Below are 26,010 nucleotides of genomic sequence, written 5' to 3'. Positions count from 1 at the left end.
CCTAGAACATGTTTAAGATAATCACAAGATCATCCAAGAGTTTTAAAGGTGGGAAAAAAAAAAAAGTGAGGGTAATGCTTCCAATTCCCAGACAATTGCAACCGGAGACTGCAAACCACAGTCCGCTCAGCGCACTGGCGGGGAGGCTGCAGCTCCACAGGCCGTGCCCAGCCCCTCAAAGCCCCAAGCCAGCGTGCGAGCTCCCTTAGAGAGGGAAGCCTGCTGAGACACAGTTTCCGCTACATCTGAATGGTGGGGAGTTAAAATACTCCAATATCATGAAGTAGTTGGGAATCCCCCAGGTGAAAGGTAGCATCTTAAATCTAAAATAAATACAATTAAAACCAGAACACTACATTTCAAGTCTACAAATTCCCTCCAACTCACCCTACGCCACAATCCCAGGACCTCAAATCCCTCCCGACTCAGCTACTGTCCGCTGGCGGAGAGCCACCGCGTTTGTGAAACTCTGGGACAAAGGGCATATTCTTTTCTTCGCCACAGAATATTATCCAAGCAGGTCCCAGAACAGCTGGAGAATGCACACACTGCCATTGCAAAAAGAAAGGAAGAAACCCGTGACGCAGGGAGGAAATGTACCGGCAGTCAGAGCTCAAACGGAGGACTTTGCATACTCGTGTTGGAATGCAGTTTGCCCAGAGAGACACACGTGCCAGACGGCGACATACAGCTCTCTGTGCATCTGCACGTATCTGGGGCTAAGATCTTGTTTCAGCTGCACAGGGGTAAAATTAGAGGAAAGAGGGGTGTGTGTGTGTGTATGTGTGTGTGTGTGTGTGTGAGAGAGAGAGAGATGGAGGGAGGGAGGGAGGGAGGGGGTGGGGGGGGAGAGAGAGGTTTTCCAGACTTGTATGGCTGTTCTAAGTATGGGTTTTCTTGGTGTTTGGAAAAAGAGAACAGGGCTACTTGACTCGAATGAGCAGCTATTGAAAGGAGGGGCAGGGGCTGGCACTGCTGTGTAGTGAGTGTGGCGCCGGCATCCCACATGGGCGCTAGTTCAAATCCTGGCTGCTCCACTTCCAATCCAGATCCCTGCTGATGCACCTGGGAAGGCAGCGGAAGATGGCCCCAGTGCTTGGGCCCCTGCACCCACATGGGAGACCCAGAGGATTCTCCTGGCTCCTGGTTTCCAATCGGCACAGTTCTGGCGGTTGCAGCCATCTGGGGAGTAAACCAGTGGATGGAAGACCTCTCTCTCTCTCTCTCTCTCTCTCTCTCTCTCTCACCAGATCCAGAGCTCAGGGCCATTCCATATCCCATTCAGCAACTAAAAACAGCTCTGGAGCCAACCTGCAGCATCTTAAAAATCTGGGCAGAGTTTTCAGAATGTTCTAACTTCTCCGCAGCCCACCTGCCGCTGCAACCCACACTGACAGAGCTCTGGGAGTGGCGGTAGGAGCTGCCTCCCAGACATGACGGCCCCAGGCTTGCCGTGTGCACAAGGATTCCATAGGTGAGGCTCTGACCTCGGTGCCTCCCTCCCCGAGGCAGGCTGCACCTCTCAGCTTCTGTAGCACACACTCTTCAAGGAGCTGGGGGACTGCCAGCCACCATCACCTGCTTTTTCAGGGTGTGAAAGCACATCACTGGGTTCTGTAGAGGTCAGCAGTAGGGAAGGAAAGGGATGGGAATGGGGTGTGGCTCTGGCCAGCCACGGTGCTTAGTTCCCAGTTGGAAGTTCCCAGGAGTTAGAGGTATTTCCTAACATGATCCTCAGAGACTTGGATTCAGGTACACAAGTTGTCAAAGACCAGGAGTTATTTTTATTTTATTGTTAAATTTATTTACAAGACAAAGAGGAAAAGAGAGACAGATGGATAAAGATCTTCTATCCATTGGTCTGCTCCCCAAATACCCATAATTACAAGAGCTTGGCAGGACCTGACCCAGGACCCTGGAACTCAATCCAAGCTCTCCTGTGTGGGAGGCAGGGACCCAACTACATAAGCCAGCACCTGCTGACCCTCAGGGAGCACATTAGCAGGAAGAGGGAATCAGGGGAAGATAACGGCACTGGGACCCAAGTTCTCCGCCATGGGAAGTGGATGCCCAAGCGTAGTCTTAACCAAGGACCAAGTGCCCACACCAAGAGCGTATTTTAAAGGTGGCAGACATTCGTATCTGGTCTTTAGGCTGGACATTCGAGGCCAAATCCCAGGTTTCCAGGACACATTCTGAATGACTTACCTCAACTTCTACCTTTGTGAAGGGCTGGCAGAAGGTCAGCACGCACAGCTGGAGGCTGGAGAGAGAAGAGAGAGGGCTGTCCATAGAGAGCAATCAAAGCAGCATTTAGCATCAGTCCCCAATCCTTTCTGAACACATGAGCACCCCCGCCCCGCATACTCCAGGTATTATTTTTCATTTAGAAATGCTACCCTGCAGCTACAGTACTTCTTGGGTTTAGAACTATTCCTGACATTCAAAAGCCAAACCACGAAATGCAATAACAAATATGTGTTGTGAATCGGAGCCACAGCTCCACACGCAAACCTCAGATGTGAGGTTTCCCTGACAACACCAACTCACGTGCCTAATCCCTTGGGAAACGAGCCAGGGCCACAGTTTAAAGTATAAAACTGTATTTTAGGAAAACTCCTGAGTAGAACATCAGGTTTCTAAACTCTCTTCATATGTGCACACACACACACATGCACAAACACACAAAATTAGTGACAGCTTCCATGAAAGCAGCAATGGGATAAATTGTTCTGGGGTGGGCCTGTGGCCCAGTGGCTTAAGCTCCCACGTGGAACACCCTTATGCCACTTCAGAGGGCCTGGTTTGAGTCCCAGCTACTCCACTTCTGCTCCAGCTTCCTGCTAATGCAATTCTGGGAGGCAGCAGCTGATGGTTCAAGTATTTGGATCTGTGCCCACCGTATCAGAGACCCGGATGGAGTTCGGGGCTCTGGCTTTGCTGATGCAGGTATGTGGGGAGCGAACCAGCAAACAGAGGATCTCTGTCTCTCTGTCCTCCACATAAAATGAAAATAAATAATTTAAAAAATTGTCCCAGATACGAATAAGTGTTTTGAGTTCTATGGAAATCTTTTGGGAGGTTTCAAAACTTCATTGCAGAGTGAGACAAAGGCTCTCATTCAAAGCAGCTGACCAACCCTCTCAGAGATAATTTCTGACGTGGAGGTGTGCAGTTGCAGCCTCCAGCACCTATCTGGACTCTGGGTATAATTTCTGTGGGATCTGATTGCTGGTTTAGTCTCATCAGAGTCGGCCCCGAAATCGGGCAACAGCTAATCAACCTTCCTTTGGTTGTTACTCAGAAAGTAAAACTCGATTTATCTGTAAAACCTATCTGAAGGGACACTTGAGGAAGTTAAGAGTTTAAACAAGGAAGTTAGTTAAAAGGAGGAATTTAGGAAACAGATTTATCATTTACGTAATTAATTATAAATTGTTAATATGAAAGGGCAAAGTCTTTTACAATCTATAAACTCCAAAGTCAATTTATATTATGTACCATAAAATAGTTTTTAAATTATTTAAAGAGATAGATATTCTATTCTGAAAACTCCAAGTGTTGTTAAAAAAAAAAAAAAAAAAAAAAAAAAAAAACCTCCAAAACTACCCGTAAGATTTTATTAAACCTGTCTTATCCACACTACATACCAAAGCAGGTAGCTTCAGGGAGAGGACACTCGGGGAATAATCTTAGAGAAGAGGCAGGGGTGGAAAAGCTGTTTTCTATCAGTCTAAAAAATGTTGGGTTTGTGAAGTTTCTCCCCCAGAATTTACATCTAGAGTAGCATGGAAGCAAGGGCAATTGAGGAACCTGGTCTACAAGTAATAGACACGGGGCGGGCGCCTTGGTGGAGCGGGTAAAACCGCTGCCTGCGACACCAGCATCCCATGTGGGCACCAGTTCCTCTCCCAGCTGCTCCACTTCTGGTCCAGCTCCCTGCTAACAGCCTGAGACAGCAGTGGAAGATGGTCCCTGTGTTTGTGCCTGGCCTCACCCTGGCCACTGGGGCCATTTGAGGAGTGAACTGGTGGATGGAAAACCTCTCTCTCTGTCTCTCCCTGTGTGTGTGTGTGTGTGTCTAACTCTCACTTGCAAATAAATAAGTAAATCTTAAAAAAAAAACAAAGTAACAGACACAGCACTGACACCAACATTAAGTACAGCAGAAGACAAAGCCAGAGATGAGACTTGGCACAGGGAAGTACAAGACGGCACCGCACAAAACAAAACCGTGGATTTTGAAGATTTCGTGTGTGCTTGTGTGCCTAAGCGATCTCTGCCTCTCAGTACACTTTTGTCTCCTGTTCTCCGTGTTCTCTCTGCCGTTTTTCCTTTCCCTTTATCACACATTTCCCAGGGTAGAAGCCGAGATGAAGGAAACCACTCTAGTTCCTACCCCGACCCCCCTTCCAGGATGCCTTCTCCTTGACCTCCATATCTCCCCAGACTGCTGCATGCATATAGATAAATAGATATATAGATAGATAATAGATAATGGATAGATAATAGATAGATTGATAGATAGTGATAGATGGTAGATGATAGTGATAGATGATAGATGATATAGACAGATAAATAGATAGATAGACAGATAGAGAGATAGATAATAGAAAGTTAGCTATCAATCATACTTACTGTAGCCCAAGTCATTGTCTCTGTAGGAGCTAACCTGTCAAGGGGCCCACTGCATGACACATCCCGGGGAGCACAAATCTGCCACCCACCTGAGTCGTGGGCCCTTCTTGCTCTAAAATGCTCTCAGAGTTCTTGTGTTTCCTAATTCTCCTTTGTGTTAAAGGCTGAAAATTAGGATCACAAAACCAGTGGACATGAAACATGTATTCCAGCCTAATGAATGAATTGCTTTCCTGGAGTTAAAGATGATGTACTGTCCAGACAGCCTCTACAATTCACGTCCTTGTTGGTGTTGTCTGCTTAACTGCTACTACCAAGGACTGAAGCGTAACAGGAATATAAATGTTTTGCAAGTGTCAATATTTACTCCACTGGCCCATCTATTCTGATTTAAATGTACTAGGGCAAAGCAATTTACACACATATACACACACACACACACTCACACAAATGGAGAAATTATGCAGTATTTTTAATCTGACTTTCAGCAGTTGGTTGGATTACGTAAAAGCCATCTAAAGAAGCCCAGCGTAGGCTGGGAGGCTGGGAGGATTTCCTGTCAAACAGTGCCAGGCGGCCGCCCTCTCTGTCCATCAGCAGTGCCCTCAGAGCCCGGTATCCACAGAGGAAGACTGGCCAGCCCCCAGGAAAGTCCTCAGCCGCGGTGTTTCATGGGCCATCACCGACCCTCAGATAGGTTCATGCTCATCTAGGCAGCAGGAAAGCAAAGATCGTGAGAAAAAGTTAAGTCCCACGTGCTCTGTTCTTCAAGGCTGATGTCACTCTTAAGCGATGCTGAATAACAAAGTTGTTCTCTCTTTCCTCTCTCTAGTTCTTACAGAACCCGCTGACCCCAGGCTTTCAAAATCTGACAGCAGAACTGAAAGCCTCGGTAGCTGTTCCTCCCTCCTACCAGGCCCCTCATGACTATTTCAGGCCGTCCGACTAAATCATTCTCAACCACGCAAACCCGGATATAAAATCAGGATGGAGACGCTAATGCTCAACCTGCAACGGAAGTGGAGCTACAAAATTACAGCTAAGGATGGCGCTAACTAACCACATCCCTGGACTAGTCCTGACTGGTGAACACACACCTGACATGCACTTGACACGACACAGGACCAGAATTCTGCACGTAGGAGACACATGGAGACAGTGACTCTGCAGAGACTCACCAGCTACAGGATTTCAAACTGATCAGGAATCTTTACTTTTAGGAAAACAAGGTTTTTTCAAAACAACAATAAAGAGGACTACATGATCTTCCTTTTTCTTCACTAACATAGCATTCACATAAACTAGTAACAGCCATTGAGCAACTCACAATGTATATCCTTGCCATGTCCACGTCACGGTATCCTACAACAACAAAGTATTTAAATTGTTAGTCCAGAGGGAAAAGATCTCAAAAAACAAAGATCTTAACATTAGGATTTATGTACATTTCCTCTGAAATTAAAAGCAACATTTTGAAAATTAAAACATGCATATTATTATTATTTAAAGAATTGATTTGAAAGGCAGAGCTACACAGAGGCAGAGGCAGACAGAGAGAAAGAGGTCTTCCATCCACTAGTTCACTCCCAGTTGGCCGCAGCGGCCGGAGCTGCACCAATCCGAAGCCAGGAGCCAGGAGCTTCTTCTGGGCCCCACATGCAGATGCAGGGGCCCAAGGACCTGGGCCATCTTCTACTGCTTTCCCAGGCCACAGCAGAGAGCTGGATCGGAAGTGAAGCAGCCGGGACTCAAACTGGCACCCATAGGGGATGTCAGCACTGCAGGTGGCGGCTTTACCCGCTACACCGCAGTGCCAACCCCGCATATTATTATTATTAAGAACAGTGAACTGGTATAAAAAATTCTTGGGTTATATATCCACAGAGCAAATATTCATCTTTTTTATATCACCATCTATCTTTTGATGAAACAAGCTCTGAATTTTTTAGAAAACTATTATACATGCTCAGCTAGGTTTTTCCTAATATGAACATATCTGGATAATCAATTTGCTTCCAAAGAAAAAGGAAATAGAATTTATCTGTTCTTAAAAAAAAAAATAAAACGGTTTCTTGGGAGGAAAGATTAAAGTAGTACAGTGTGACAACATCTGCGTAGATGATAAATTGAAACCTATAGGCAAAGAAGTACAATGAGTAAAACTTAATAGATTTTAATTTTTTTTTAATACATAGATGTCCAGCCCCTTGGGACTGGCACTGTGGCATAACAGGTAAAACCACTGTCTACAGTATCAGCATCCCATATGGGCACCCATTCAAGTCCCAGCTGCTCCACTTCTGATCCAGTGGCCTGGGAAGGCAGCAGAGGATGGCCCACGTGCTTGGGCCCCTGCACCCATGTGGGAGACCTGGAAGAAGCTCCTGGCTCCTGGTTTTGGATTAGCCCAGCTCCAGTTGTTGCAGCCATTTGGGGAGTGAACCAGTGGATGGAAGACCTCTCTCTCTCTCTCTCTGTCTCTCTCTCTCTCTCTAACTCTGCCTTTCAGATAAATCAAGAAAGGAAGGGAGGGAGGGAGGGAGGAAGGAAACCAGCCACTGAATAGAAAGTTGAATTGATCAAGACTTCTTAAATATCATAGACAGCTAATAAATTAGGTAGCATAAATTCCTCATAAAGAATGTTCCTCTAAGAACCAAAAGTCTTTCTTTAGGAAAAGGGTTGTAAAATCAATATCCAGAGATGACAATGTACCTGGAGAAGACACAGAGAGAGCACTTTCCTGAACCAACTGTGGACTTTCTGAAGGGTGCCAAGTGCTTTTCTGGTATAGTCTAGGCTCCTCGCCAAGCGCCACACAGCGGGTAAGGGCTGAACAGCTCCCACATGTCTCCTCCTGCCTCCACCCCCACCACCAGGCATCACCTCTGACGGCAAAGTCTCTGGCGAGGCTTAAAGAGAATCCCAAATTTCTCCACTCCAGCCTACCTGAGGTCCCACATCTGAGACTTACTGACCCCACCCCAGTGACGACAGAGACTAAGGGAACGTCTTCCTACGGCTTAGTATTGGCACAACAATGTTCAACACCGGTGCACAAATGGGTGCCTAGTGAGCACAATGAGTCTGCTTCCGCCATGTACCTGCAAATATCAAGAGGGACCTGCAGCCCTGGCACTGTGTGGAATGAGCAGTTCTTCCCGCAGTAAAATATTCTCCTTACCAGCTTGTTTGGGTATCTGAGGAGGACTGGCTGCACTGGAACCCCGGGAATGAAGGCTCCTAGAACCACATGGAAAGTTTATGATGTGCTTTCATGTGAAGAAAAGTGTTACAATAAAGAAAAAATTCATAATAAATACAGTTTGAGTATACATAACAGAAAAGGAATTATTTGCTAAATTTGAGTAAATTTTTAGTATTTGCCAAAATGAGGAATTTTAACATTAAGAAATAGTTAAGCAAAATGTTAAATGCTGGGCCTAATTCACTTAAAATATTTACATCTCTGTTAACAAAGCGTCTTCAGAAAGATCATGGAAATGACTATTAGGAAAGTACTATGCATGGATTTTTAATTTTTTGCACCAAAATAAACTTTATCTTTTAATTCTGTTTTTCCACAAACTTTCTGAAGTACCTTCATATTCCTCCATCTGTTTTCATTTCTAAAATACCTATTATTCAACAGGATAAACAAAATCTATGACAAAAACCAAGAGGACATGAGAATATCTAGGTGAGAGCAAGTGCATGAAGCAAGAAGAGCTGCCCCTGAGCTGAGCGTTCCAGCAGCTAACACAAAACATGTTCCAGTGATACGAGTCACAGTCCGAGCGGCATTCAGGACTGAGTTCTTAACCATAAACAGAAATGAACCTTGGAAGATATTATAATGATAATTAATAAGGTGTCCTATTTAGTGACACTGGATTCCAGGTGTCTGGGAGAGTTCTTTGGAGGAAAATTAAAATGTCATGTTTCAGTGCAACACACACAGGTACACACACACACGTGCACACACACGCGCACACGCACACACACATGCAAGGTGCAGGGGACTCTACCAGGAAGAAAGGGTAATGATACGCAAAGAGAAAGCAAAGTTGTTTTGTAGATTAGACACTTTTTGTCCCAAAAGAAGAAATTCTCACAGCAAAATAAAGAGTTGCTGTTTCTACTACTATCCAAGGTTTGAGAAATCTTCCACACTACTTTGTTACAATATGTAATGTAATTTATCTCACCTGGTTTAAAAGTAATCAAACAGGAACGATTAGTACAAGTGCCTTCTGGGAAAACTAGTATCTTGGGAGAAAAGAAATAGATTTAATATTTCAGGCTAGTTAATAGATTATCTCTTTACTTGCTTTCTTATAATTTCATAAACAGCTGTGAACACTTAAAAAACAGAAATGAAATATAAGGCTCACACAAACTATAAACAGATTATTCTATCTTCCCCTAAAAAGAAGCATGGTCTGACTAACAAAAAGATAATCAGAGAAATGGACTTCGCTTTGAATAAAGAATATACTTAGTGATGAGACGAACATTCTGAATAACCAAAAGTCATGGTCAAGGTTACATCAGGCTCTGCCGAATGCTGCTGCCACACATCCTGAACCGGGTCCTGTCCCACTTCTTCACTCCCACTTTCCTATTAAATGATTCTCACTCCCATAACATACAGTTCAGGGATGCCTTGAGGACAAAGACGGGAACACTTACAACGTGCTTAATGCTCCTTGGAATTAGCTGACATATGGAATACAACTTAATGTCTTTTTTTTTTTGAGGAAATATTTTTAGCTCTTAATACACTTCTTTACATCTTCCATGTGAAAGATATGCAGTATAGATAGTTTCCCCATTAAGTAAATAACAGCTTGATTTTCTGAAACCTTTAAAATTCAGCCATGAGCCAACTGCTAAGTATATAAAAGAAAAAAGAAACTCCCTGCACTCAGAGCAGTGAGTGACACCTATTTTATAATAATTTTCAGTGGAAACTCTACAGCTACGCTTCTAACAACAAATGACTACAGAGAATCATAAATTCTCAGAGCTGGGAGAGGCGTTAAGAGTCCCGGGGCATTCGCCAGTGCTTGAATTCTTTCTACAATATCCCCCCCAAGTGGTTGCTCAGCCAATACCTAAACATTCTAGAAAACGATTCTAAATCAGACCGCTCTATCTCCGGACAAAGGAAGTTCTTCCTCGACATGACTGACTATGCAGGAAGTATCGCCTCTCGCTCACCCTCAGATGCATTCCCGGGAAGGGAACAGCGAAGTGGTCAAGTCTGCAGGGGCTCCACAGGGGATTCTGAAATGCCCACGGACCGAAAAAGCACTACCTACATACCTGAGTACTTCAGGCAAGATTAAAGTTCTTGCTCACCTTTTCAGTAAGTCTACTGCATTGTTGAGTATCATAGAGTTTTAGCATCTCATGCACTAAATTATATGATTATTCATAATTTAATGGTAATTAAAGTCACAGGCAGAGAATCACATTTTAGGACACAAGGTTAAAAAAAAAATCATTTAAAGAGGTCAGAGAATAAAAAAGTATAATACACTCAAGTCCACGAAGTATCTCACGGGAGAGAGGACCACATAATACTCACTGCTCCATTTATGCTGGTTGTATCTGCCACACTAAAACTACCTAGGATAGGGGGAGCCAAATGAGTGGGTCCAAAGATGTACAGTAAACCCTCAATCTATCTAAACGGCCGTCTCCTGCCCCATTACCTGGGGCCACTGCCCTTCTGAGGTTGCTCGTTTTCTTATTTCGTTGATTGTGTTTTTTCTGGAATCTGGATCCACACGGGATACCAACACTGGCTGCACAGCCCGTAACAGTCCTATAAAACAAAGTCCCAACCAAGGCTTTTCAGCGAACACCACCACAGCAATAATACTGGATAAATCATAAAATAAATTTTATGGGAAATTATAATGACAGCAAATCAAGGGAAAAAATTGTAAATAAAATCAAATTTTATTTAAATAAATAAATCCATATTTTAATATTTAAATTAATAAATAAATTAATTAAATAAAATTTTAAATAAGTTTACAAGAACTTAGCTTCTACTTTCGGGAGAAGAGGTGGATATTTATAGTTAAAAATATTTCATTGATTTAATAGAGGAAAGCAGCAAGAATAGAAGAGAAGCAAATGCAAGGTTCTCCCTCAACATTAAACCTCCATGCCACACTGCAAGATCACCTTGTTTTATTATAGAAATACCACAGAAACAGATTACCCAACTTCACTGTAAACATGAGGAGAGGGAAGTTCTTGCTCATTTCATTAAAGTTTTCAACACATCAGTCTTCTAAATGGATAGCTTCCTAGCGCATACAAAAGAAACCTCAATGTAACAAAAATCTGTTGCAACACAAAGCATGTCAACTTCATCAAAATACAAACAAAAACTCAGCGCCTTGGGGTGGATGCTGTGATGAAGCAGGTTAAGTCTCCGCTGGGGACACCCACATCCCATGTCGGAGTGCTGGTGTGAGGACGAGCTGCTCCTGTTTCCCATCCAGCTCCCTGTGAGTGCGTCATGGGAGGCAGCAGAGGAGGGCTCGCGTGCTTGGGCCCCTGCCACCCATGTGGGAGACCCAAATAGAGTTCCAGGCTCCTGGCTTCAGCCTGGCCCAATCCTGGCTGCTGTGAGCATTTGGGAAGTGAGCCAGTGGATGAAGAATTCTCTCTCTACAGTGCAGTGTGTTAGCTGCATGACAAAGGCACACGAACTACTGTCACTTCTCCATGGCAGCAAGGCAGCGACAGGCAACCTCCACAGCCACCCTCTCATCACTCGATGCTTGCAGTAACCTGGGACACCTGGGACCAGTTACTCGGAGACGGATTCCTCAGGGTGAGGAATCAGCATCTGGTGGGAAAAACACGTCGCTTGCTTCCTTATTTTTTATGGCAGGAAGCACTTACTGTTCCAGAGCAGAGTTTACACACAGGTCCCTTATGGAGATTGGGGGGGCAGTAATGAAGGAAGCAGAGTGGGAGAAAAGACTTGATCTATTTATCACCTAACACCCTAAAGAAAAATTCATAAAACAGCATGTAACCTGTGTTTCCACAGATCCATTGGTTAAGCTCTCTCACTCTCTGCCTCTCTCTGTTTCTCTCTCTGTCTCTCTCTCTCTCAAAAATCAAGCATGTTAAGCCGGCGCCCTGGCTCAACAGGCTAATCCTCCGCCTAGCGGCGCTGGCACACCGGGTTCTAGTCCTGGTCGGGGTGCCGGATTCTGTCCCGGCTGCCCCTCTTCCAGGCCAGCTCTCTGCTGTGGCCCGGGAGTGCAGTGGAGGATGGCCCAAGTCCTTGGGCCCTGCACCCCATGGGAGACCAGGAGAAGCACCTGGCTCCTGGCTTTGGATCAGCGCGGTGCTCTGGGCACGGTGGCCATTGGAAGGTGAACCAACGGCAAAGGAAGACCTTTCTCTCTGTCTCTCTCTCTCTCTCTGTCCACTCTGCCTGTCAAAAATTAAAAAAAAAAAAAAAAGCATGTTTAGTTTTTGAAAGCCAACCTTTCTGGCAATATACGAGGACAGAAAGACAAGATGGGGATGGTGATAAAGACGAGTTTTTAAAGGAGTTATGAAGCTACAGGTGGGCAAGTCTCTAGTTTTTTGCTCATCAGTTCATTCTTTCAAGATCAATAGTACCTCATTAAAATAAGGAAATACAAGTGAAATGATTTATGATTGTTTTCACTTAAAGCATGTGCATGAAAATATGTTGCCAATGTTGCAAGTACTTACTGCCAACCAGAGGGGTCTGTGCATTCTCATTTCGAGACACCAAAGACGGTAACCCAGCTACAACACAAGCGATGCCGTCGAAGAATGTTGAATGAGGGGCCACGACAAAAATGGGCGCTTCCAAAGGCTTTGCAATCCTTCCTTTCACGGAAACTACAAATCCCATCGAGAAGAACAAGGCATGACCCAGAAACTTCAAAGCTGGCTGAGCAATTTTCCTTGAAAATAAATATTAAAAAGACACAATTAGCTATGCACATTGAAGCCAGCAGCAGAACTTGAGTCTAAAGTACAATAAGATCAAAATATGTCAGAGCATCTCGTTGTAAAATACGAGCTCAGAAGAGTAGCTGACACTTGCAGGAAGCGCTTTCTACCAGGTGCCAGCCACTATTCTAGATGCTTCCCACATGTTGATCTCTTTAATCTCCAGCTAATCTGATGAGCTAGGTATGACTTCTTCTTAGCTCCATTTTACAGATGAAGAAATTGAAACACGAAGAAGTAAAATGATTTGCCCAGGGACGTGTGGCTGGAGAGTAGCTCCGTTATTTTGTGACTGTAAAGGGATTGAAAAAAGAATTGTCCACACATATCCCGCCACTGAGACAGCCCAGTCAGTACTGGCCTTCAAAGTGGTCATCTCGGGAATCTACACTGGGATAATAAACAACAAAGCCAGTTGTCTCCAAATTCTTTCAGAACTCTCACGCGGCAATCAGCCATCCTTCAGAATCTTAAGAAGTCAATGTATTCGCTCAGTTGCTTGCAATAGTAATTAACCTAAGTACAGGAACTCTTTAAAAAGAGTCTGTCATTAAGGATTACTTAATTCATCTAACTGTGCCAGGAGCTGGAGGGGACACGCAAGACAAGATCCAGACCCTGACCCTGACCAGCTCCGCTGCGCAGGGAAACAACACATTTCCCACAAGGGCAAGCGCAGGATGGCTAGCTCAGTGCGCTAACCAGCACACAGCTCTTCTCGAAAAACCAAAGATGTGTTGGCCACTTACAAGGTACCTAAGGAGAGCTTTAAAAAACGACCTTCCTGCCTAATTCTCTCAACGTTCCCGCAGTCACAGCGTGAGGAGCTGTTAGGAGCAGAGGGCGTTTCTGTGACTTCTATCTCACAGCAAGGAGAAGCGGGACACAGAAGGACAAAGTGCTTTTCCAGAGGGCACAGAGAATTGTATTCCCCGACTTCCCCTTGAACTTGGAGACGCAATCTCCATTCACAGAAGGACAGGGAGGGCGCCCCTGCACGGAAGTCGCACACCTCTCAGTTTTCATCTACTGTGATGTAACTTCTGACAACTACGTTTCAAAATAGCCCATCTTCAGAGCCACTCAAAGCCTGGTGCCACAGAATAACTTCCACACGAGCTGTCTGAGAGGAGATAAAGATACCAATTGAATTGACAAAAGCAAACCTTCCCTTTCTAGCATTTATTAAATCTATTTTATAGATGATTAGACTATGCCTTCCATTACCCTGGGTTTTCACAAGCCACTAACAACGCAAACCAAAGAGGTAATTTAAAAGGAATTTGTGGGTTGTGAAAAACATCTCTTGAAGTGTTGTTTTATGCAACGCAACCTTGAGTTATAAAACAAAGAAGTGCAATGGGCAAGGGTGGAGGCTTCTCTGGGGCATTTCCACCACTGGCTTCATTTCCACTTCAAACTAGCCCTGTGTTTGATATTGATATTTGTTCATTAGAACTTGAACCGAACAGCAATCTAAATCTCTCCTGAAGAGTCTCTGGAACAGTGTTTCTCAGCAATTTCAGAGGACGTCTCCACATTTGAGATTAGGATGAAAGGAACACACCCTCACGTATGAAAAAAACATCGCGGACAATTTTCAGAGAGTTCAACAGTGCCCTGAAACCCATCTGTGGATCTGGGACCCAGGAGGTCTGCATTAACAGGCCCCACTTTGAAAACACACAGACGGCAATCATTTGGTTCTGTCCAACAGAAGTGAACTTTTACGGGGAGCTTCATTAATGCAGTTTCTTCTCTAATACCATCCTTATCACGTGATGCTTGAGAAGCAGTTCCATTCTGACTCAAAGCTAATGGATTTTGAAAAGCTAGGTTATTTGAATAATTATATCCTAAGTTCTAATGAGCATTAATTAATAAAGGATAATGGAGTCGACCCAGCTAGTGACACCAGTGCAGAAAGCATGTCCTTACTGCAGAGGGACAACAGCAAATGTGAAAAGTGGGAGAGAGCAAAAGAAAGCAAAGGACGTGACAGTTGCAATGGTTTCCAGGATGTTACCTGGGTTATGTTCAAGAATCAGAGATGTATTACTTCCGGGGCACAGCAGAAGAAATGTTTTATCATTAGGAAATGACAACTCACAAGGTTATCACAATGTGCTTGGGTGGTAGTTTCTACATAGGCTAAATTAACACTAGTTTTATCCAAGAATCAAAGTAAATGATTACAACTGAGTGGGTAACAATTAGATAAAACTGCTGGTCACTGGCTAAACTAGGCTGAATCCTTTTTGTAATCTCGATTTACCTAATACTTGGACCTAACTTTTGATTTATCTAATATTTGGATATAACTTTCTTACCTCCTCCAACCAGTCATTGGGTGGGTCAGCTTCTCGGGACAGAACACTGTTGCAATCGCAGCAAATGGCCAGGCCAGCAACAAAATTATCCCCACTAGTAAGACACGAAGTGGAAGTAGGATAATTCCAAGAATGAAAATCTGAAAGTGAAAGTCAGTAAAAGCAGATGAATGGACACCATTTTAATACGTCACTATCGGAAGGTTTTTATACTATTCATGGATGGACTGAGTACTATCCTGTACCAGACAAAGATTTAAGCACAAAGAAAAATAAGACATTATATCCGACCTTACACGGCATACTACGTGCATAAGAAGCAGTGAAGAAAATCACATGCCACCTTGAGCACTGTGACACTGGGAGTGAACTAAGGATGCTGGGGAAACTGTGCCCGACTCCGCAACCAGGACAGCTTCCTGGGAGAGCTGCAGCCTGAGTAGGCCCGCAAGGTGAGCAGGTGCTGGCAAGGTGAGAGGGGAACTCCTTTTTTGAGAGCTAGCAGCAGAAGGAAGAGTGTGGGGAAAGGCATTAGGATGTGAAGAGGCTAATGCACTGCTTTATGTAGCAGCCAGCCCTTTCCGATCACAGCAGTAAGGAGAGGGAAGAGAAGAGAGCAACAGTGAAATCAGCAAGAATGAAAAGTACATAGGGCCGGCGCCCTGGCTCACTGGGTTAATCCTCCGCCTGCGGCGCCGGCATCCCCTATGGGCGCTGGGTTCTAGTCCCGGCTGCTCCTCTTCCAGTCCAGCTCTCTGCTGTGGCCTGGGAGTGCAGTGGAGGATGGCCCAAGTGCTTGGGCCCTGCACCCGCGGGGGAGACCAGGAGGAAGCACCTGGCTCCTGGCTTCGGATCGGTGTAGTTCCGGCCGTAACGGCCATTTTGGGGGTGAACCAATGGAAGGAAGATCTCTCCCTCTCTCGCTAACTCTATATGTCAAATAAAAAAAGAATGAAAAGTACATAAACAAGAATAGCAATGCTTACTATGTACCAGCCACTCAAAGCACTTGACATGTAGTAACTTATTTACTTCTAACAAACCTACATTGTTTTACATAGAAGAAATGAGGGGCACAGGGCATAAACTAAACTGCTTAAATCATACTGTAAGTTAGTGGAAGAGCCAGGATTTGAACCCAGCTTGGTTATAAAGACTTGACTCCTAATCCTTGTACCACACTGCCTTTTAGGTGAAGGAAATTCTCCTTCCACATAACATGTTGTCCTATTTTGGAATCCAACTAACACTGTTTGAACAGTGCCACCCCCTGCTGCCTCTACTGGCCCATGCAGATAATTTATTAAAAAAAAAAAAAAAAAGGCAAAAATACAAGGACGTTTCAACAAGTTCATGGAAAATAGAATTAAAAGAAAAATTTATTTTGGTGCAACAATTTTTTTAATCCACATAGTTTTTTCATAAAACACGTTCTCCATGAATTTTTTGAGGCTCCCTCGTATTGCAGTTGTCTGAAATCTGTTACATTACTTGTACATACACGTGTTTGAGATAAAAATTACATACAAAGAAGTATACAAATTTTGAGAGTACCATTTATTCAGCTTTGAGAAATGTAAACAATGTAACGGCCACCCCAGTCGGGATACAGAATACATGCATCACTCTAGGAAGCCACTTTGTGCCTCTTCCAGGCAACACCTGTGCCCCCAGGCCACCAGTGCTGGATTCCTGGCACCACAGCCTGGCTTTGTCTGTTCAGGAATGCCACATAAACAGAATCAAGCATTATGCATTCTTGTGCGTCCAGCTCCTTCCCTGTAACATAATTTTTAAAGTCCAATCATGTTCTCACATATGTCAGTAATTCATTCTCCTTGATGGCGCAGTAAGAGGATTCTTCAAAACAGTTCATGAAGAATGCAATTAAAAGTTTATTTTGTTGCAAAAAATTTGAAGGCCATGCAAATGAGTATTAGCCCACTGTTTTCACCACTAAGAATTTGTTTATTGATTCTCCTGTTGATGAACATTTTCATTGTTTTCAGTTGTGGGCTAAGAATAAAGTCTCTATAAACATCCTTCCATAAGCCTCTCTATGGATATATGTTGTAATTTCTCTTAGCCAGATACCTAGGAATGCAATTGCTGGATCACAGATGTTATTTTACAAGAGACTTCTATACAGTTTTCCAAAGTGGCTGTTATCATTGTATTTTATCATGTTTGGTTTTTTACTTACTTATTTGAGAAGCAGAGAAAGAAGAAGAGATAGAGAAGCAGAAAAAGAGAGAGAGAGGGCTCCCATCCTCTGGTTGACTCCCTAAATGCCCACAGCAACTCAGGTTGGGCCAGGGCAGGAAGTAAGAACTCAACCCAGGTCTCCGATGTTGGTGGCAGAGAATCAATTACTGTCACCTCGGTTCTGAATTAGCAGGAGGCCAAAATCAGGACTCAAAGCCAGGTACTGAACCCAGGTACTCCAATGCATGATGAGCGTGTCTTAACTGCTAAGCTAAATGCCCGCCCATATTGCATCACTTTAAAGTATCATTGGCAATGTATGAGAAATTGAGTTGCTGTCAATCTTGCCAACAACTGGTATTGGTAGTCTTTTATAAATGTCACCTTTAATGTAATCCTGGATGCATTTGGGCACAGGCCTGTTGTTTTGCTATTTCTTTTCCATTTAAATTCCTATAATGCCTCCTTAGCCATACCTTTTTATAAATTATTCATGTATTACTTTTTATTTGATAAGCAGAGAGACAGACAGACAGCGATCTCTTAGCTGCTGGTTCACATCCCAGATGCCCCCAATAAGCTAGAAGTGGGCTAGGCCAAAGCCAGGAGCCAGGAGTCCAGTCCAGGTCTCCCATGTCAGTTCAGGGACCCAAGTACTTGAGTAAGCACACACGGCCTCCCAGGGCCCGCGTTAGCAGGTAGCTGGAGTCAAGAGCACAGCCAGTCGCCGACACCGGCACTCTGACATGGGAGGTGGGTACCGCCCACAGTGCCCTCACCACGGTGCCAAATGCTGGGCCTTAAGCAGCTCCCCGCACGCATACACATTTTGTAATTTCGGGCAGCAGTTGCTGTGAGGATTATAAAGTGTGTCCTTGACATACAACAACCTACTCCAAATGAATACTACATCACATCACACAGCATAAAGAAAAGCAGTCAACCCCACCTCCCATCTCCAGTATCATTTGGTTTTATAACTACATTGCATACATGTAAGCTAAAAATTATAATTTTTGTATGGAATGATGATATTTTCTAGTTATTTGACTAAATTAAAATGATAGGAAAAGGGACATTACATTCTCTTTCCATATTTAATAATCCCAGTGTTCTTCATCCTTTCTTGTATATCCAGTTCTTAATCTGGTGTCATTTTCTTACAACCTGAAAAATTTCCTAAACTATTTCTCACATGCAAGTCTGACAATAGATTCCCTCCATTTTTGACTTACCTGAAAACGCTTTCATTGGCCCTTAATTCATGAAGTATATTTTCATTGGACATAGAATTCTGGGTTGATAGCTGAGCTGGGTTGTCTTTTTGATTGCTGAATAGCTCCTTTATATATTTTCAACACTATACCTTTATCAGATACATGATTTATAATTATATTTATAATTTATAATATTTAATTTATTTATTATATTTATAATTTATAATTATTTTATCCCATTCTATAGGTTGTCTTTTTAACTTCTTGGTGGTATAAAGTTTTTAATTATGATGAAGTTCTATTAATTCTTTCTTTGGTTGCTTGTGCCTTTGTGGTCTACCTAGGAAACCACTGTCTAATTCAAAGTCATGAAGATTTACACCTTTTTTATATATATTTTTAGTTTCAGCTCTTACATTTAGGATTTTGATCCATGTGGGGTTACTTGGTGTGAAGGGAGGAGTCGCTCACTCTCTTGCACATGTCAATCCAGTTGTCCCAGACCATTTGCTGAAAGGTTGTTCTTTCCCCGTGGAACTATCTCGGCTTCCTTGTGGAAAATCAATGGCCATAGGTGTAGGGTTTGCTTCTGGAATCTCTGTTCTTTCCACTGATCTCTGTGTAAATCCTTGTACCAGTGTAACACGGCCAATCACTGCTGCTTTGTAGGAAGTTTTGAAACTGGTAAGTTTGAGTCCTCCAATTTTGTTCTTTTTCAAGACTCTTTTGGCATTTGAAGCCACTTACACTTCATATAAATTTTAGAATCAACTTGTCCCTTTGTGCAAAAAACATCAGCTGATGTTTTGATAGGTATTCTGTTGCATTTGGTGATCAAGCTGGGGAGTATTATTTAAGTCTTTCAATCCACCAATGTGGGATGTCTTTCCAGTTATTTAGGTCTTTTCTAATTTCTTTTAATGACTTATTTTGTTCTAAGTGTGCAAGTCTTGTAACTCTTTTGTTAAAATGTTATTATTTTTGATGCTAGGGTAAATGGAACTGTTTCTTCCATTTCATTTTCAGCCTGTTGCTTCTGCAAAGAAATAGTTATTTCTGTAGCCTAATTACCTTTGCTAGAGGCAATAATAATTACATATCCTTTTTTATTACTGTGATTTAGTTTTTCTTGGGGGTTCCCTACATATTGCCTTCTTAACTTACACTAATTTAGCTTGCATAATATCAAACTAACGTCAATAGTGGACAAAACTGGCCTCTTAACAACTCCCTTCCCCCTCTACAAGTATTTGCTATTATTATCATAAAAATTATATCTTCATACATTGCATGTCTACCAACATAGATTTATATTCATTGCATTATGTTGTTGTTTTTGAAATCAAATAGAAGAAAAAACATTTACAAACAAAAAATGAATTTTACACTGTCTTCTTTTTTTTAAGATTGATTTAGTTATTTGAAAGGCAGAGTTACAGAAAGGCAGAAGCAGACAGAGAGAGGTCTTCCATCTGCTGGTTCACTCCCCAAAAGGCCACAACAGCCAGAACAGTGCTGATCTGAAACCAGGAGCCAGGAGCTTCTTCCCACGCAGGTGCAGGGGCCCAAGCAGTTGGGCCATCTTCTACTGCTTTCCCAGGCAAATTAGCAGGAAGCTGGATCAGCAGTGGAGCAGCTGGGACTCAAACAGGTGCCCATATGGGATGCTGGCACTGCAGACAGCGGCTTTACCTGCTATACCACAGCACCAGCCGCTACACTGTCTTCTGTACCTACCTATGTAATCTCCTGTACCAATGCTCTTTATTTCTTTATACAGACCTAAGTCAGTGTCTAGCATCATTCCATTCAGTTTGGACTCCTGTTAGTGTTTCTTCTAGGTCACATGTGTTCCTGACAAATACAGATTTTGTTCATCTCTACTTCCTTTCCTCAGGACAGTTTTCCAACTACAACTCTTCGTTCTCACTGTGCATGCTTTCAGCACTTTGAAGATGCCGCCCATTGCCTTTTGGCTTCCACTGTTCATACTGAGCAGTCATGCTTTAATCTTACTGAGGATCATTTGTACATGGAGTTGCTTCTATTTTCCTGGTTTTCTCCTTCTCTTTGGCTTCCAGACTTTGATTATGATATCTCCAGATGTAAGTGTCTTTAAATTCATTCCATGTGGAATTCCTTGAGCTTTCTGGCATGCAGATTAATGCTGTTCACCAAATTCAGCAGGTTTTCTGTTATTTCTTTAAAAAATGCCCCTTCTCCTTTCTTGTGGGGCTTCCATTATGAATATTTTGGTGCACACAACAACAGCCACAGTCTCTGAGACTGCTCATTTTCCTCACCTTCTTCCTATGCCCCAAGCTGGATAATCTCACTTGGCCTCTACTACTGAAGTTTGCTGATTCTTTTTCTGCTTGATCTAGTCTGCTCCTGGGCCTCTCTAGTGAGTTTTTCATTTCAGCTACTATACTTTTCAACTCCAGAATTTTAAGTTGGTTCTTTTTAAAGATTTACTTATTTATTTGAAAGTCAGAGTTATAGAGAAAGAGGGAGAGACAGAAAGAGAGAGAGAGAGAGAGAGAGATCAGCCATCTGCTGGTTCACTCCCCAGAGAGCCACAATGGCCAGGGCTGGGCCAGGCCAAAGCCAGGAGCCAGGAGCTTCTTCCAGATCTACCATGTGTGTAGCAGGGGCCCAAGCACTTAGGCCCTCTTCCGCTGCTTTTCTAAGGCCATTAGCAAGGAGCTGCATTGGAAGTGGAGCAGCCGGGACATGAACTGGTGCCCACGTGGGAAACCAGCATTGTAAGCAGTGCCTTTATCTACTATGGCCTCCTTTTAAACTTGTTTAAAGATTCATTCATTTATTTATTTGATAGAGGAAAAAGAGAAAGAAAGAGAGAAATCTGTTATGTACTGGTTCACTCCCAAAATGGCCACAACAGCCAGGGCTGGGACAGGCTGAAGTCAGGAGTCAGGAACTCCATCCTTCTCCCATAGAAATGGCAAGGGCCCAAGCACTTGGGCCATCACCCTCTGCTTTCCCAGGTACATTAGCAGGAAGTTAGATCAGAAGCAGCACAGCCGATTATGGCATCACCCCAGACCTGCAAAGGCACGACCCCAACTTTGGTAGGGGCAGCAGCTCTTCCCTCCTCATAGAGTCTGCCTGCACTCACGTTTGAGTGTGTACTACCCTCTAAATAAATCCTGCTTTCTTGTTCACTTTTCCGTCTGCTCCCTGAATTCTTTCAGGTGTGGGGACAAGAGCCCAGAACAAGCCCAGCTGGGGACCCGTTGCCCACAGCTGTCTTTGCTGATGTCCCATCATCTCAATTTTTTTCATTCTGCTTTTCAGTGTGAATGATTCTGACGCCCTTCTAAGGTCACTCCCTCTGCCAATGTGCTGTTAAGCCCACCCAGGGAATGCTTTATTCCCGGCATAATTCCTTTCAGGGTCAGGACGTCCACTTGGTTCCCTTTCACATTTTCTATTTCTCAGCTAAGGTCCTTCCAACTGTGTTCTTACTGGGACACTCTTTTCCTTTAGGACCCTGAACACATTTATAACAGACGCTCTAAGTGTCACCTGGAAATCCCTACATCAGGGTGGCATTTTAGGTCCTATTTTTATTATTTGCATTTCTGTGAATTTCTAGTATGGTTTTATGTTGGCCATTTTGCATGATACATTGTAGATATCCCAGGTTCTGCTCTCCTTCTGAAAGAATGTTGCCTTCCCTAGCAGGTAGGTAAAACATTGACTCATTACCTCCACCTTGTGACTTGTGAGGGAAAATCTGGTTGAGGTTTGCACTTAGTCTCAGACCCAAGCCTTAGTCCTAACAGAGCTTTTCATCTGGGCATCACCTGTGTGAGGGTCCAAGAAAAAGCCTGCAGTGTCTACTCGGGCCTCTTACTCGGTCTTATTCCAACTGTGCCTCCCCGGGGGCAGTCGCCAGTTGAAAGGTCCGTTCCCCAGCTTTGTCCTAGCCGTGGCTTTCTTCCTGGGTTCTCCAAGGCTCCTTCGCCGATACAGAGTTCAGGCATCAGCCACGGATTTGAGAGGCGTTCGCGTGTCGAGGTGCAGTCTCTCCGTGCTGGGATTGCCTCCTTAGACCGAGGCTTTCTCGTCATTTCCTCCCAGGATGTGAAGTAAGAACCCTCAGGGGGAAAAGGCAGTGGGGGGAGATCTCCCCCACCACAGGACTAGTCTTTCAAGGAAGAAAAAGTCTCCTGCACTGTGAATTGTTCTGTTGTGTTTAGTGGCTTCACATAGTGTGAGTGTGTGTGTGTGTGTGTGAGAGAGAGAGAGAGAGAGAGACAGAGAGACTGTACATGTTGACCAGGATTTATAATTGTTGACTATGGAAAGGTTTACCTGATTTAAGCTACTCCACCATTCCAGGGAACAAAGCTGGCCCTATTAAATGATTCTGACTCATAAATATCATAAAATTTTGCTATCACTCTATCTCCTACAAAACAAATAGGTAGGGCCGGTGCCGTGGTTAACTAGGCTAATCCTCCGCCTGCGGCGCCCAGCACCCCGGGTTCTAGTCCCGGTCGGGGCGCCGGATTCTGTCCCGGTTGCTCCTCTTCCAGGCCAGCTCTCTGCTATGGCCCGGGAGTGCAGTGGAGGATGGCCCAAGTGCTTGGGCCCTGCACCCGCATGGGAGACCAGGAGGAAGCACCTGGGTCCTGGCTTCAGATCGGCGCAGTGCACTGGCCGCAGCAGCCATTTGGGGGGTGAACCAATGGAAGGAAGACCTTTTTCTCTCTCTCTCTCTCACTGTCTAACTCTGCCTGTTGGAAAAAAAAAAAAAATGGAAGCTCTGTGTACATAGTAAGCACACCGCTTAAAATAAATGTATGTTTGTTTGGAGTGGGTGGTGTGAGAGTTGGGGAATCATACCAGGGAGATCAGATGACGAAAGTTCCCCCTTCACTCTGGCAGACCATTGCCCAAGTTTTCTGAAAAGTCTTATAGCTAGAAGACCAAGAAATAGTACTGACAATAAGCAAGAACCATAGCATAGATCCTGAAGAAAGAGTTGGAGTGAGATTAAAGTAAGGTCTATTAAAAAATGATAATAAAGTAAGGTATATTTATATTCACTGTGAACAACCAATATGGATGCTAGCCGAACAAGTTGTCAGATGTTGGGCAACTTATTTTCTGTGACATCTTTAAGGCTTGCTACAAGTAACAGTACTTATCAGTAATTCCAAGGAGACTCTGACCATCTGCGCAGACTCCGCATCATGTTTCCTTTTGGTTACATGCCGTCTCTGTAGGTAAGCATTCCCTCGGGGTTATGCCCAGGTTTTCCTTCACAGCACTTACTGAACATGGAATTGGATGTCTTGTTTTTTCAACCTTCTCAATGAAATGTAAGCTTTAGGTGGGTAGGGTCCTAGTTCTCTTGTTCACTGCTGTATTCCTAGAGATTAGCACTTGTGAAATATATTGCAGGCTTTCAACAAATATGACATTCAACATAAATAACGCCACAATTACAAGCAAACACCCATTTCAACTCTATATTCTATCAAGGACCTGAAAGCCAGGTTACAGGCTACTTCTTTTTTCCCATGCCCCAAGGTAACCAATCCTTAAATTGAAAAAAAAAAAAATCCAAAGAAAAGGGACACAAAGTAGGAGATGCAAAAACTGACAAGAGTGCCAGATGCCAGATATGGGCCATCATTTAAGACTGGACATAGCGGGCTGGAACGGGCGGCCGGTTAGCCCAGCTGTTAAGACACCTGCACCCCACAGCAGCATGCCAGGTGTAGTGTGGCCTCCTGCCAATGCAGGCCTTGGAGGACACGGTGATGGCCTAAGTCTCCGAGTTCCCGCCACCCGCAGGGGGGAGCCGGATTTAGTTCCCAGCTCCCAGCTGTGGCCTGAGCCAGCCCAGTTCCGGCTGAGGCAGGCACTGAGAGTAAACGAGATCTTTCTTTTTGTGTCTGTCTCTCAAATACATAAAATCTTAAATGTATTCTGAATGAATCACTGCAAGTCATCCTCAGGTGAAGTGTGCCCATCTTTAAAAGTGGGGAATGCAGGCATCATTGGTTTTCAACCAGGCCGATTCAAATGAGCCTCTGACACACTCCATTCAAGCTATAGGAACCTTCTTGGTTTCTAAATACCTTTTTTGAAATACACAGACCATTCAAACCATTGACATGTCTTTGGTTTCTCAGGTCTATTTGGATTGTTTTTAATTTAACACCCAGAATGTTCAATTACATTCAATCCAAGTAGAAAATTTTAAATACAGTATACAACTTGTAGGTAACAAGTAGCACAAAAAGATGATCTGTATTAAGATCAGCAAACAATACCAGGTTTTTCACACATTGGCTCAATTGTAAGCCTCCTTTGAGGTATTATATTACAATTTACATAACAATAACCTCTCTGTAGCTCAGAGAGGTTAAGTGACTTGGGGCAAAGTCACACAATTCATAAAGACCAGGTGTTTTGTGTAGGAGTCCCGAGTTTTCCGTAAGGCCACAGCTCTCTTGAGTTATGGGAGCTAGCTATCTGAACAGTCGCAGGCCAGGTGGGAAAAACAGTTTACCATAGGTGTTACCCAAACACGTATACACATGCCACTCTGCTCCTCCCTCCCAAATATGAAGCCAAATAGACGGCCATACTTTTAAGAGTGAGTGATCTGACCAGATCAGGCTAAATTTACTCTTGGACGATGGTCAATGTCCAAGTTAGAAGTGTTTCGGAAGTTCCCAGACTCAACGGGAACATCTATCTATTTACAGACATGAAGGTCAAATTGTTTAAGCTTTCGGTTTCTTACCAGCCCGTGGGCCACAGAAGGCCAGCAGAAGCATCTGGGCTGCCCTCGCCAGGACAGCGCAGGAGGGACTCAAAATTCAATGCATCCGCAGCAGGTTCATTTTTAAGTTGTTCATTTTTATGGCCCTCCTCAGAAAAAAGGCTCCCGACCCCGCAAGAGGCTCTGGTTGCCATATTCCACATCTTCTTGCTCTCACACCCTTCTTCAAACACCCCCGACCCCTTCCTCTAGCCCCCACTGGACTTAGCTCTGCAGGCAAAGGCCGTTCCCAAGTTCTACTCCTTCAAATCCAAAGCAAAGCAGTGTGTGACCCAGACCAGAAACACCAAAACCACTCTTCCTCTTGCAGGCTACACAGGACAGATGCGGTCCCCCACCCCCAGCACTAACTCCACTGAGGAGGAAGTTGGCAGAGCGCCTGCGACTGCTCGCGAAAGGAAAGGGAACTTGCTTTGCGTCCGGAGCCGTTTTCACCAGAGGTAGCCACCACTCGGGGCTACTTCTCAGCCTTGAATCCCCACAGGTGCAGACCGGCACAGGACCAAAGGCCGCTGAACACCTTCCGGCTCGCAGCCCTTTCCTGGGCTTCGGATTCTCTAGCCCCAATGCCTGTGCTCAGATCATTCCAGCTTTACCTGTTCTATTTCCAGACCTGGGCTCTCTGCTGTCTTCACTCCACCCCTCCCAGGCTGACTCCTCTCCTTCCCTGAACCAAAAAAAAAAAAAAAAAAAGACTTCTCGAACCCCACCCTACTGGGCTAGGTCTGCATCTGCAACCCACTACACGCGCGAAGAGCTCAAG

The 26,010-nt window shown here is 44.1% G+C and overlaps 1 protein-coding gene across 1 annotated transcript in view; it reads right to left on the bottom strand.

Annotated features, from left to right (window-relative positions):
* LPCAT2 (lysophosphatidylcholine acyltransferase 2) overlaps positions 1-26,010 on the bottom strand; it is a 71,896-nt gene that overhangs the window by 45,440 nt on the left and 446 nt on the right. The window contains exons 2-8 of the mRNA XM_062176257.1: positions 14,997-15,136; positions 12,400-12,617; positions 10,359-10,471; positions 8,847-8,907; positions 7,823-7,881; positions 5,966-6,000; positions 2,209-2,263 (exon numbers count right to left, since the gene is read on the bottom strand). Of these exons, the coding sequence (XP_062032241.1) occupies positions 2,209-2,263; positions 5,966-6,000; positions 7,823-7,881; positions 8,847-8,907; positions 10,359-10,471; positions 12,400-12,617; positions 14,997-15,136 (681 nt within the window). The remainder of the gene's footprint in view (positions 1-2,208; positions 2,264-5,965; positions 6,001-7,822; positions 7,882-8,846; positions 8,908-10,358; positions 10,472-12,399; positions 12,618-14,996; positions 15,137-26,010) is intronic.

Source organism: Lepus europaeus, chromosome 19 (genome assembly GCF_033115175.1).
Source record: "Lepus europaeus isolate LE1 chromosome 19, mLepTim1.pri, whole genome shotgun sequence".
In the NCBI taxonomy this organism is placed as follows: Eukaryota; Metazoa; Chordata; class Mammalia; order Lagomorpha; family Leporidae; genus Lepus; species Lepus europaeus.
This window is presented reverse-complemented; position numbering and strand designations above follow the sequence as displayed.